Source organism: Ochlerotatus camptorhynchus, unplaced genomic scaffold (assembly GCF_037179485.1).
Source record: "Ochlerotatus camptorhynchus isolate MF236.1 unplaced genomic scaffold, CSIRO-AGI_Acam_v1.1 ptg000220l, whole genome shotgun sequence".
Classification (NCBI taxonomy): Eukaryota; Metazoa; Arthropoda; class Insecta; order Diptera; family Culicidae; genus Ochlerotatus; species Ochlerotatus camptorhynchus.
Genome location: NW_027040710.1, coordinates 3,427,501 through 3,441,508, shown reverse-complemented (window position 1 = coordinate 3,441,508; position 14,008 = coordinate 3,427,501). Strand labels below are relative to the sequence as shown.

The 14,008-nt window shown below is 39.9% G+C and overlaps 2 protein-coding genes across 2 annotated transcripts in view; both read right to left on the bottom strand.

Annotated features, from left to right (window-relative positions):
- LOC135703735 (dnaJ protein homolog 1-like) overlaps positions 1-14,008 on the bottom strand; it is a 208,001-nt gene that overhangs the window by 112,647 nt on the left and 81,346 nt on the right. The gene's annotated exons all lie outside the window — the stretch shown is intronic.
- The window catches only part of LOC135703687 (uncharacterized), an 82,222-nt gene continuing 70,667 nt past the window's right edge, over positions 2,454-14,008 (bottom strand). Inside the window, exon 5 of the mRNA XM_065224966.1 lies at positions 2,454-2,540. Within this exon, the coding sequence (XP_065081038.1) occupies positions 2,454-2,540 (87 nt within the window). The remainder of the gene's footprint in view (positions 2,541-14,008) is intronic.

The window sequence follows — 14,008 nt, the reverse complement described above, 5'->3', positions numbered from 1 at the left end:
GTTTATAAGAGGCGCTATGAAATTGATTAAATACACCAAATCCAGTGGAAGCATTTATGGTTGACCCATCTGTGAAAAATCTTTTATCGTTACTTACATGGTGGTACTTGATTGCAAAAATTGAGGGAACAACCATCGACCGATGGTGATCTGGTATTCCATGGATTTCTTGTATCATGGTCAGATCAAAATTTACAGAGGAACTATAGAAGGCTTGAAAGCAATCACGATTGGAGATTAATGAAGAAGGACCAACCTCCAGCGTCATGTACTCATAGTACAAACTCATGAATCTTGTTTGAGGATTTCTGTCGAGTAGCTTCTCAAAATTTTCTATTACCAATGGGTTCATTACTTCACAACGGATAAGAAACCGGAAGGACAATTCCGCGAAACGATCTGTCAGTGGGAGAACACCCGCGAGTACTTCGAGGCTCATCGTATGCGTCGAGTGCATACAGCCAAGCGCGATTCGGAGGCAACGGTATTGAACCCGTTGCAGCTTCAAGATATGTGTTTTTGCCGCGGATTGAAAGCAGAAGCTACCGTACTCTAGAACCGACAAGATGGTTGTTTGATACAACCTGATCAGATCTTCCGGGTGTGCTCCCCACCAAGTTCCAGTAATTGTACGAAGAAAATTAATTCTTTGCTGGCATTTTTGTTTCAGATACGCAATATGTTTTCCCCATGTGCATTTGGAATCGAACCAGACACCTAAATACTTAAAAGAAATACTTTGAGTGATTGTTTTACCCATTAGCTGAAGCTGTAACTGTGCAGGATGGTGCTTCCTAGAAAAAACAACCAACTCAGTTTTCTCCGGAGAGAATTCGATACCCAGCTTCAAAGCCCAAGTAGACAAGTTGTCTAAGGTATCTTGCAATGGTCCTTGCAGGTCCGGTGCACTTGGCCCTATAACAGACACAACGCCGTCATCTGCAAGCTGCCTTAGCGAGCAATTTTCATCAAGACAACCATCAATGTCTTTGACATAAAAATTATAAAGAAGGGGGCTTAAACATGAGCCCTGGGGGAGACCCATGTAACTAATTCGTGAAGTTGTCGAGTTTCCATGAGAAAAGCTCATATATTTCTCAGACAACAAGTGGCTCAAATAGTTGTTCATAATTGGTGAAAGCCCACTATCGTGGAGTTTATCCGAAAGGACATCGATACAAACAGAATCAAAAGCCCCCTTAATGTCCAAGAAAACTGAACCCATTTGCTGTTTTTGCGCATAGGCCAGTTGAATTTCAGTTGAAAGCAACGCAAGACAGTCGCTTCTTCTGCAGATGGACCAAGTAGAGCTGGTCACGATACTTGATGGCCTTGCTGCGGGTCATCTTGTGGATTTCGACCGGCTTGAGGCCGTTCGCCTTAATCTCGTCCATTAAGGTGGTGGTGTCCATGTCGTGGAGCCCGCGCAGCACCACTTTCAGCGGCTTGGTGGCCTCGACGTCGTGGGAGAAGTACTCCAGCTTCATCCTGTCCAAGAGGGCCTGGACTGCGTTGTAGTGATTTTCGGCCGAGACCATCAGTTTGTAGCCTTCCGTGCACCGTTGAATGGTGCAGCGAAGGCCCTGCTTAATGTAGAAATCCAGCTGCTCCCATAGCCCGGGAGGGAAGCCCTTCACATAGAAGGGTGGCAACTTAACTTTTTTAGGCACCGTCTCAGGGTCCGACTGCGGCTGGGCTCCGTTCTACAGGGCGGAGAACGGATTGTTGCTCAGCAGCTTTTTTGCTGCCGATGCGGTGGCGCTGATGTCTTCAGGTCTGGGTCGTTTAGTTCCGGGAGGCCCCGGCTGCGGGTCCGCAACGCCTGTCGGGACGGGCAATGGGGTTTTCTTCTGCTTCTTCTGAGCTGGCTCGGTGGTCGCGCCGTCTCCTGGGAGAGTCTGTTTTCCCGGTAAGCCGGCACTCGCGTTACCGCGCGATTTCTTACCCATGGCTGGGTCAGCGAGAGCGTCACTATACAACGCGGAGCTAATTCGACTTGCGAACGAACGAACGAACTGACTAGAAGTGAAATTACTTCGTTTTATAAGTTTGTGCATCAGTTGAGAAATAGTGGACGATCATCAATTTCCATGCTTTAAACTACAATTCTAATGTATCCGTTGCACAATATGAGCGTTACGATGTATAAAACATGAAAACTAAATATGCTTACTAGCTAATGCCAAAACAGGCTCACCTACTCATTTTTTTTAACACCGCCAATTGTATTGAAGAACATTAAAAAGTTCACAAAAATGATCAGAAACAAAAAGAAACCAATTCACTTAGCTGTCAGCTATCAATCACATACGTGAACGTGTAACCTTAACAGAAGAAAAAACTTCCAACCGTTTGACCAGAGAAATCTCATTATTATGATTGATTATATTTGTTCCACCTCGGCGGGTACCGCAAAGTGCACCATCGTTTAGTTCCAAACTAAACCACTTTCATCACAATGAAGTATCCATCAATTTAGCCGCCACACCGTCGTCGCTGTCCTCGGCGGTCTCGTCGTCATCATCACCGCCGTTGTCCACCTGAAGTCCAAGAAAGAAAAACAACAATCTCATAACCATCAGTGTGTAGTGTCCACCCACAGCGCTGTAACAGCAGTTTTCCGGGAAATGGGAAAACTTTTTTTTAACAGCCAATCACATAAAAATGTTTACCATCATCCATAAACATATTGCAACCCGGAGAGAGTGACGCGTGCTGCTCCCTGGTTGGTCGTGAAAATCCACTGATAATACGGAATTGCACGTTAAAGCTTCTTTTCTTTTCGTTTTTATGCGAACGACTGTCTAAGAAGGCTTTACAACCGTTCTTTTTTTTTTGTGGTGGCTTCTGCTCTCGTTTTCAGCGTCAAGTATGGGTGTGGATAGGGCTCGGGAAACATAACGTATGAGATGGGCGGTAAAATGGGAATAAATCAATGAATGAAAATGCTCTCCTCGAATGGTGAGGAAGGAGGGAAAAAGCGGACGATATAAATTCCATTCTGATTATACGGACGGTTGAATATGGATGATGGGCGAGTGAAAATATTCATGAATACAATAATTCAAATATGATTACAGCATAACTTGCATAAACGGTTCCTGCCACGGTGTCGGAGGGTGGATTTTTCTTCTATCGTACTTAGGAAGTGGGGATGGAGGCCATCACCAGAGCAATGTCAGCCAGCAGTGTCAAGAGTGGTTCATTCTTCAAGTAGCGCGATGACATGCTCCTCTGAGAAATGGCTCCGTCGGCGTGCGTCTTGCGTGAAGAAGGAGGGGACGTTTGATGAATGTGATTCCTTACACATGAGCCTAGGAGAATATTTGTCAACGGCTGAGTGCGTGCTCTTGTCGTGCACCAGGGCGGGATGTGACTGTGACTATGAATATTTTTGCATATCATTTCCCTGAACGTGGTGCGCTGCTTCTTTATCGTAGAAAGTGATAAGACACATTGTTCTTTCGACTGTATGTACGACCGTCTTCCAGCTTCCCGGAGAGACCAAGGCAAGGAGGAGGCTGAATGACATGGAATTCATCAAAAATCAATTTTCTCAGCTGCAGAAGGAAGCGTTCGGCAAGAGGCGGTAGCAGATTGCTGCAGCAGTCGGGTAATTGATTTATGTAGCGTTTGAGATTGTCGGGTCGCATGTCTACTGATGTGTGGGAATTCAAAACACCTTTATATGTAGAGATTGTCGATTCCTTTAATAGAATATCTTCATGTCACAACACCAAGACGATCACAAAGAAAAAACGACATCGGAAGCATTCAAGCTCCAACCCATAATGTGGATGTGAATACCCTCTTCAATCATTAAAATTCCAATGACCTTCTCCTCGATCAGTCCCTCTCTATTAGCGCAAACTGTCAAGTTCTCACCATCAACGAGACAGCGCAACGGGCCGAACGAAATATGGCAGTCACCACATTAGCAATCATTCACGGTCGTTTACTCTTTCCATGTTGCCCATGTGGGCTACGCCCCTACCTCTTCTAGCCGAGAAACGTGTCGCGTATTGATTCAGACCTAACATAATGTGCCGCCAAAGAGAACACCCAACGCAGATCATCCTCCGACTATGCCGGGACAGATGGGATAGAGCAGATCAAAATATTTATCTTGTTGGTACTGTCACAGCTCACCGAAATGCTTAACGAGTGTGCTGCCTATAATCGCATATCAGTCCCATATGGACTTTCGGCAGTTTTGAGATAACAACGATTTCATAATATGCGATGAAACTATGAACTTTGATCATGAAAAATGTGAAAGCAACATCAAGTCAGTTTGTCCCATCAAGCAAAATAATCGCATATCAGCCCCATCCTGAAATTCAATCGTCCATAGTTCAAGTTAAAGTTTTGCTTTTCGAATTGTCATATTTTTTTCTGATATAACAAAACATTCATTGCAATTTGAAAAAAAAATTATCAATAAATTAACTATGATTTTTCAAATACAGTCAAACCGATATAGTGGTTCTCAGAACTTCGTAAAAATTGGCAGTTCCAATAAGGAACAAATATCGCAAAATATAAGACTTAAATTTTATTTATTTTGTTATTTGTATGACCATTTCCATATTAAAGTGGTCCAAAAATTGTTTTTTTTTTTTTTTCAAAAATTATTTTTTTTCAAAATTTACACCTTTTGAGAAATAATTAAAAATACTTTTTAGTAAAAATATAATGATATAAAAAAAATTAATTTTGCATTGAAAAACATTGATTGCATTTGTTTATTTAGGGTTTTCATGGTTTGTAGATAGAGGGTGCAAAATGTTTTTATATTTTCCTTGAAAATATAGGCTTTTTTATACATTGTATAAAAAAATCACCGATGGGTTTTTTTTTTCGTTTTTATGCAACTAGACTACCATGCGTCGTGACCATGTTACATTCACTATACCTCAATGGAGACGCATGGTAGTCTAGTAGCATAGGAGTATTGAGCGAGAACCCCAAACTCGATAACTTAAATAAAAATAAAACTCAAAAACAAACAATCACTGATTTGTTTATATGTTGTGTAAAAAGGCCTAAATTATCAAGGAAAATTACAAAAATATATTGCGCCCTCTGTCTACAAACCATGAAAATCATAAAAAATAAATACAATCAATGTTTTGCAATACAAAATCATATTTTTTTAGAATATCGTTATATAATTCCTAAGAAGTATTTTTAATAACCTTTTATTTGAAATTTTGATCTTTGAAAGCGGCAAAGTGGTTCAAAAGTTATGAATATTTGAAAAAAGCCATTGGGCGATTTCACGAGAGTTTGAATGTTTACTTCTCATCTATGAAGAATGCTCGGACTTTTCTTTTGATACCGCCCGTTAGATTCTGCACAACTTTTTTCTTAACTTTTCGTTGTGCTGCAGACCAAATTTTCTTGAAGCAGTCAACAGAGCTTTCTTCTCTGCCATCTTTCTTAAAATGCCGTTTAATTATTGCCCAATATCTTTCGATAGGACGAAGTTCAGGGCAGTTTGGGGGATTGTGGAATTTTTCGACAAAATCGACTTTTTCCTTATTGAGCATCTCCAACGTAGCAGAAGCATAGAGAGCAGATGCCAGATCCAGCCAATGGAGGTAGATGGGTAGAAGCCGGTTTTTGATGCATTCTTCTCTGTAATTTCCACCATTGATTGTGCCCGTTGTGAAATACGAAGAACTCTTCAAGCCACAGGAGTAAATGGCTTGCCATACCAAAAGCTTTTTTCCAAATTTTTCAGTTCGGATGTCTCGCACATCATCAAGCACATCTGTCCTCTGCTCAGCGTTGAAAAATGGCGTCCCGGGAAGTGTACTGGTATCCAATTTGACGTACGTCTTGTCGTGAATCAAAATGCACCGGTTTGGCTTTAGAAGGAGAACGTCATACAAGTTCCATGACCGTATTTTTTAAGAAGCTTTCTGTGAATCGTTGGGTGCTTTTTGCTTCTTGTAGGTACTGATATTGTTACGTTTTTTGATATTCTGCACAGTTCCGACGCTAATGTCCAATTTTTTGGCAATTTCATGAACGCAACACGGTTTATGCGATTTCAAAAGGCGTACTGCTGCCAGCTCCTTTTTCTGGTCCGATGCCCCCTTTTTGCGCCCAGATTTCGGCAAATCTTCAAGAGAATACGTTTCTCCAAACTTCTTAACAATCTTGAACACTGTAGATTTACCATAGAGGTAACTCTAAGACTAGAAGATCCCGAAATAACGTGTTCAACTTTTTGGCTCAGCTCTGGTACTCTCTTCGGTCCCACGCTAATCGATTCACCCCTCAAAACATAGGAAAAACCAATAACCCCTCATTTTATCTGTCAAACTTTCATAGCGAATCAAAACAAACAGTGCGTAGTACTAGAATTTCGACTAGAATGGGGTATGTTAATCGTTTGCTTGGAACCAATAGGCTAGTCAAGTAGTAAGCCAATTTAAAATCGTTAGTTTCGTATTGATTGTTGGATTTACTGCACTTCACGCTTTTTGCCAATTCTCGAAACGACAACTTTTCGGAAAACCATTTGTGCAGAATTGATCTGCGAGATGATAAGCTGATCCGAAACATCGTTCGAAATTTCACACTTAATTTTTATTTTTCAGGTGTGTTGCCAAAATAAGCAATGTTTTTACACACTGAGCGAAATTTCACAATTTTTTGTTACGTTTTAACCCTACGCCATTGCACAGTGGTCCAGGATTGGAATTTAGCAAGACAAAAGTCCATAGTACTTTTGTTTTATGATTTAGGCGTTTGGTGTCTTGAGTGAAGTTTTTCTTCTTAAAACTATCCTTCTTGTGGTGCCTTCAAACATTAGGGTGATCCTTTAATTTTTTATAATCCAAAAACTTACTTTCTTATTTAAAAAAAATAAAGACACACATTGTTCAAAGAAGTTGTTGGCAAATTAAGTTGTTGGCAAATTAAGTTGTTGGCAAATTAAGTTGTTGGTAAATTAAGTTGTTGGCAAATTAAGAACATTTTTTTTTACTAAGCACACCATACTACAAATTGGCATATGCAGCAAAGAAGCGCAGGAAACGCGTAATAAGTCGATTAGGAAATTTCGAGAATTTCATGCGCGAAAGTTCAATAGGCTTGTTAATATTGAAGATGTATTTTTGAGGTTGCTTTTGACATCTGACCCCCTGATTTTCCTTAGAAATAGAGCTTCACCAAATCAATCTACTTTAGAATTACCAGATAATGCGAAATATCTGCTGGCGGATTACATTAGTATTATTTTTATTTTTATTAAATAAATTGATTAATTAATAAGGAATAAAAACACTTCGATAAGAAACAAAAACATAACATACACAAACTTGAACGAATGCTGAACACGACGTACTCAAATGATGGTCACCTTTCAAACATACTTGACAACTTTCTATTTTACAAGAAGCTAACATTTTTTTTGAGCAGTCATTTCATAACCTTTTCTTGACTGTTTCCTGTTAATTTACAATTTTACATAAAAATATATTAGGAAGACTTTTGTAGTTTAGCAAGACACACGTTTTTCTTTTAAAATATCGTTTCTTCTTCTATTTTAGAAAGAGTTATTACCAAATATAATTGCAAAAGTGAGTGAACTTAAATAAGTTTAACTTTAGATAAAGAAAAAACGTATCTCCAGTTTTCCCATATAAACTAAAATATGCCCTTTCAAAAGATTGCTACAAAATGTCTGTACGTTTGCCCCATTTTGAGTGGAAATTATCCCTATTCCCTTTTTGTTCCATCTGGATGGTTTTAAAACGGATTCCCTCCCGATAATTTTAACTTGGATATTATCCGTTTAAAAATTATCCGGATAGGGATAGTGATAATATCCAATGATATATTGGATAATGGATAATGGATAGAGACAATGTTGATGTGTGATAATTTGGTGTAGAACTGTTGAAGTGTGAGATCTCATATTTTTTGCAGATCTCAGAATCATGAAAAACCCTTTAAATTTTACTATTTTCCAATCACAAGGGATTTTTAAGATTTTTCCAATACGGAAATCTCAAAAACTGTTTCAAGCTCGAGATTTTAAAAATGTTTCGATAAAACATCATATTATAATAAGTAGGATGATTCAAAATATTGATTTTCCAAGCTCAATCGATTCGAAATCAGGTCCTGAGCATTCTCCCAAAATTTGAGCTTATTTGGATGCGATCTCATACTGCACTGGCCCTTTGAAATTTGTATGGGAAAGCGAACTTGCTGTTCTCATCGTCCTAACCTTTCATCATAATGATTTGTGGGCTTCCTAGCTATTAGTTAGTTATAAAGTTTTTATGAAGCAAAGTAGCGGTAATATTTAATAATCACATTAATGTCAAATTTACCCAACCCCGTATTCGGTGCATTACGGTATTTAATAGCTTTATTTTCCTTTCTCGCATGCAATATTCCACCCTAGCGTCCCAATCTCACGAATGTGCTGCATCCCAAAGCGACACTTCACCTTCCGAAAGGCCACTACCGTCGTCGTTTGTTGTTTGTAAGTGGCATCCGATCACCCTGATCGCCGTGATCACTTGACGCCTCTCCAAAGCACGGTGTTTGGGGTGTGTGTGTTTGTGTGTGTGTGGTGCCGCTGACTGGCGGGCTGGTTCGGTTCAACTTTGCGCGACACGGTTTCTTCTATTTCTGACGCTGGGCGTGGGCGTCGGCTCAAAGTCATCCAAATTTAAAACCCAGTAAATTATTATTAAATTGCGTGTATACATACGTGTTGTGCTCTTTCAAACGAACGAACACAAACACCGCCTGCCCCTGAGCAATTCCAAGCCAATTTAAAATAAATTCCATACTCGATCTTCTTCGATTTCCATGGAACTTTGCAATCATTGAAATTTCTGCTGGAACTCACACTGGCCACATTTTTTTCAAAAAATGGCATATTACGTCAATAAATTATAGCTCAAAAACATCTCTTCTAATCAAAATGACGTCTGAGAACAAGTTGAAGTATATTAGATGACCTTTCCAAAAATATACATTGTCAATCTTTTTTTTTAGAAATTCTAGTATACAAATATTAATTTTCAAAATAAAATATTTCATAGGGTCGTTTTATGTGGAAAAATTTCTCAAGTGCAAAACAACATATGATTAAAAGTTACTGTTTATGTCTTTTTCTAAACTGGATACTTTAGAAATGAAATCCTTTTTGGAAAAATTAACGGGGAACTATTTTAGCTTTTATCTACCAAAAGTACCAAAACAAGTTTAAAGTTATATTTTCATTCTAGATAGGCAATGTATTTCCCTGTACCCTTCTGTCAGAAATTATTTCCAAAAAAGTGGCGTTTTCATTCTATGATTTAGTGAAAACTATCATCGTCATGTAGAAAAATGAGGAAAGACTTACAATGGCCGAACACCAGCAAAAATTTTAGTTGAAAAATCGGAGAAGGTCGAGTCGGATCGATTGATCAGTTGGCGTGGAAATGCTTCTCTGTCTGTAGGCGAAATCCCGCTCTGAAAATGCAAAATAAAAAATCAAGAGGAGAATCTCACGCTGCGACCAAAAGTAAACATTTAGCGAGAATTTGGCGAACTTTGGGCACAAGGTTTCCTCTGGACGGGTTTTCTCGATTGAATGCGTATACTGGGGGGGTGCTGCTAGGCGATAATTGATCATGACTTCATGACTCGCAGCTGGACAGGGTTGATGCCAAGGTTCCATCCCGAATCAATTGCGTTCCATCCTGCATTCTTTTTTTTTTCTCACAGCATCCGAGCCATCGCAATGAGAAATGTTTGGAATGATTTTTGAATTCCTGCGTGTTTGCTTTTATTGCAAATCATTCGCCGTGGTGGCAGTCGTCGTCGTCCTCGTCATCGTCGTTGACTGGTTCAATACGGGGCCACGCGTAGTCATCAAGCCGAGCTCTGCCTGGGTAGGTTGTTGGACCCAAAACAAATAAATTGAGAATGAAAAATATATGCGAGGAAATGCCATGAGGCATGATTCGAACGATTTTTTGGCTGCTAACCGTGCGGTGGTGGTATGTCGTTTGAAAAGTGACGTTTTCGGTTCCTCAGCGTTCACGCGATGTCGGTGTTTGATTTGACGTCTATGTTTGCATTTTCAATCTCCGTGATATTTCAATGACGTTTCGGCCTCTTGATTGGGGCGCTCCCGTATGCACGTCTCGTCGACTGCGGTGTTTGTATAGAGCTTCATGCCCCTCCAGGGAGTGTAATTTATGATAAATCTGTTTAATTCGCAGCTTCTCATTTGTTCTACCGTCGTCAGATTTAAGCATTCGCGTATAAAATTACAATTACTCATTATATTAAACGAGATTGTGGCATACTACAGAAAGCATCTGTCTGCATAATAAGCACCAATCATTTGTCTATTTTTCCCTCTCACCACGGTGATATCGCTGTAGCGTTCAGCTGAGTTGGCCTATTCGTTTTTGTACATTTACTCATGCCGCTATTTGCAATAAGCTGAAGCATATTTCTTATGACTTCACTCGACGATGACGGCGGACTTGGTGCTGGCGATGAATGGTTCGTTAGGGTTATACACAGTTGCATTTGAACAAACGGAGTATTTCAACAACGACATTTCTAGACTAACATTTGAAAGGGGCGTAAGAGCCAAAATGTAAACAAACCATATTTTGCCACATATAGAGAGAATAGTTCACAAACTTCTCGATAAACACGAAAAAGTAGAAGAAAATATCACTTCAAATCACCAAAAACGTTTCTTCTTACATGGCGTATTTCCAACTTTCAAATCTATGATGAATATGGTTGTTACGCCTTGCACCAGAACAACGAATTATATTGTTTTAATATGCCAAACGTATTGACTCTGTAGTATCTAGTCACGCCCGATTCATTTGAAACGCATCCGATTGATATTTCACGTGTAAACAACGAACAAAAAGAAGACCAAAAAATCTCCGGGCGTAATTCCACTCTCACAAAATTTGCGAACGAAGAACCAAGGCGGAACAACAAACAAAAAATCCCGAGGGTGTACTTCCACGGCGTATCACCAGTGTTGGCAGTTCAAAGGGTGGATGATCTGGGGGGTAACAACATGTATGAAATTATCAGGGCGTATGATGTTTTCTTCTCAATTTCACGACAAAGAAAACTTTTTTTGAGTTTTTAGTGATGCACGATGATAGATTACACTATTAACTATATGTCAAGCTTATAAAATCAACCAGAAAATGGAAAGTCGTGTAATAGGATTAATTTTTAGGTCAACAAAATTCAGAAGCGATTTTCTCGATATGGTCATTTTGGAATTACGCCCTTTTCAAATGTTAGTCTAGATTTTATCAATTACTTCGAATCGTACATGTTCCCTTCGGATTTGAGCTCTGGCAATAAAATTATATTCTGCATCACCCTAATGTTTCATCAATATGCGAGTACGGTCGTATTACCTCATCTTTCATACTTACCGACACTGGTCAATTGATATCACCGATAACGCTCTCTTTCGCCCTCTCCCTCCTCTCAAGCAAGTTGTACCAACTAGCATTCGATGATAATACAACCTGAGTGTAAAACGGTTGGATTACACGAAATGATTAATCGCATTCGACGGGGCACGCGGTAGATCAAAAACATCCCGAGTAACGCTTCGCCAGGGGATAACAATGTGAAATTCATTATTGTCTCTTTTCAACCCGCCGACGAAGCGACGTCGTTGGTGGTTGCTGCTAGCTACTGCCTACTAGTAAGTATAAACACTACAATACTACTTTTACGAATACCCGGCAACGCACATCCAAGCAAAAATTATTAATGAATGCTAAATGCTACGTAGCAGCAGTAGTGGATAGGAAGGAAAGCATCAAGAGAGGTGGACCTTGAACGCGACGGACTCGTCCAATAAAACGACCCTGTGCGTTGGACGACCGCGCGCCGGTCAGACACGGGTCGGATTGATTCGGTCAGTATGGGCATGACGGTGAGTCACCTTCTTGCCGAGAGTGGCAGTAGACGCGCTGCTGTAGGCCACGGTGTCTGCTCGGTCGTTTGCGCAGTCTCGATTGGGAAGAGTGGAATAATATATTGGCGAACTTTAATCTTGAAAACTTGTTTTCTGAGCTGTGGGACAAGAACTGGAAGGCTTAGTTTGTAAACAGTGCTGAATTGAGTGTGTTTGGGGGTTTACAGTCGGTTTTGCAGGAATCAATCCGAAGCCAAATGCACGGATATCGGAAACGTAGTCAGTTAATAGGGTCTGTTCCCGTACTTACTTAAAGCCTTTTGTTGCTCGATTTAAAATGAAGTAAGTACTCAGCAAATTTCAAACTGGACTCGGTTTTGCATGTGAAGTCTTATGTTTTCTATGTTGCAAAACGTTCCATCGATATCTAATCAGTTTTTAACAGGTCAGAGAATACTACACCAAATACAAAGTTGACGAAATCATTACAAAGGACAGAGCAGAAAATGCAGTTAGATCTGTTCTGCCTTTCAAATCTGAAGGCAGTGCTGACAGTGTCATGACCGTCACAAGAGAATGTTAAAACATGTCCTACACAGAAAAAAATCTGAATTTTAACTAGGGTAGAGCCATAGAGGTAACTTTAAGACTAGAAGGTCCCGAAGAAACCGTGCTCAACTTCTTGTCTCAGCTCTGGTATTCTCTTCGGTCCCAAGCTAAGCTCTCGAAACATACACGCAAACCAAAAATCTATTACAATGAATGTTAGTTCCAGTTCCTATCATCCTCTGTTCATGAACATCGCAACGAATGTTAGCAATTGACCATGCAGGCGATGTAATGGTTTTTTGTCTTTTTTTATTTCGTGTTCCATCTACGCTTTCGACTATACCAGTAAGCTTGTAGAACGACGCACATTGTAGAACATTGTAGAACGACGCACACACTTGTCTCGAATCTCTCCAGCAGAAAAAGCATACGAAGTCGAGCATGCGAGAAAATGAGCGCTTCATGTTTGCTTTTAGGCTGACCATATTCTGAAGCATGGAGAGAGCAGTGGAGAAAGACCAGGTCTGATAGTCGCAACGTCCGTGGTTCGAGTCCAGTCGGCAACCTTTTTTCTATTTTTTTCGACACAATTAATTTCACTCACTAATACAACTCCACATTTTTCGGTCTCCAATTTTCTTACATCGGACCGCAGCTAGGTATATCGCATCCTCGGTTCATGCGGTCTCCACTTACATCCTCTGATGATGAATCCCACATAATTGTAAGCGAATCTTACATCCACCGGTTGGGTGTAGGAAAATCCACGAACCCCTCATTTTATCTGTCAAACTTTCATAGCGAATCAAAACAAACATAGTGTAGTACTAGAATTTCGACTAGAATGGGGTACGTTAATCGATTTGCTTGGGACCAATAGGCTAGTCAAGTAGTGAGCCAGTTTAAAATCATTAGCTTCCACCGGTTGGTAGAGCGCTACTTCGTCGTAGTCGCCCATATCCGTTCTATCAATCAGAAAATATCATTAATATCAATGATTTCACCGTGCACAAATCAATAATAGGAAAGTTCCGATGCGTAAGTTCATTAGCTACAACATACATCCTATTAGAGCGCGTTGTATGAATATTAACACTCATTGTTTTCAAAACAAAAGAAGCGCTCCTTGCGAATCCCCTTTTTCTACGTTTATCCGTAGAAAGAAGAAAATCTAATAGCGTTTCAATGCGTTAGGACGAATTTAGAATCAGGAAGCAGTGTTAGTTTTTAAGCAATATCTCAACAATTTGTGACTCTTTATCAAATCGAACGGTACGTATGGAAAGGTGAATAAATTTAGAAGTCATCTTTGACAGAAATATTCCATTTGTTGTTCAAACATGTTCAGAACAGAAAGGTAAAGCATGGGTTGTGCTTATTAGGACGGAAATTAGATCAAAAACCCTATCGCGTAAAATCTCATCTCGTTTAATTTTGCGCTATAATTTGCATCGAAATAATGTTTTATTTCAAAGTTCGAGTGGTAGTAAACGTCATTTTAACTTCTCGAATGAA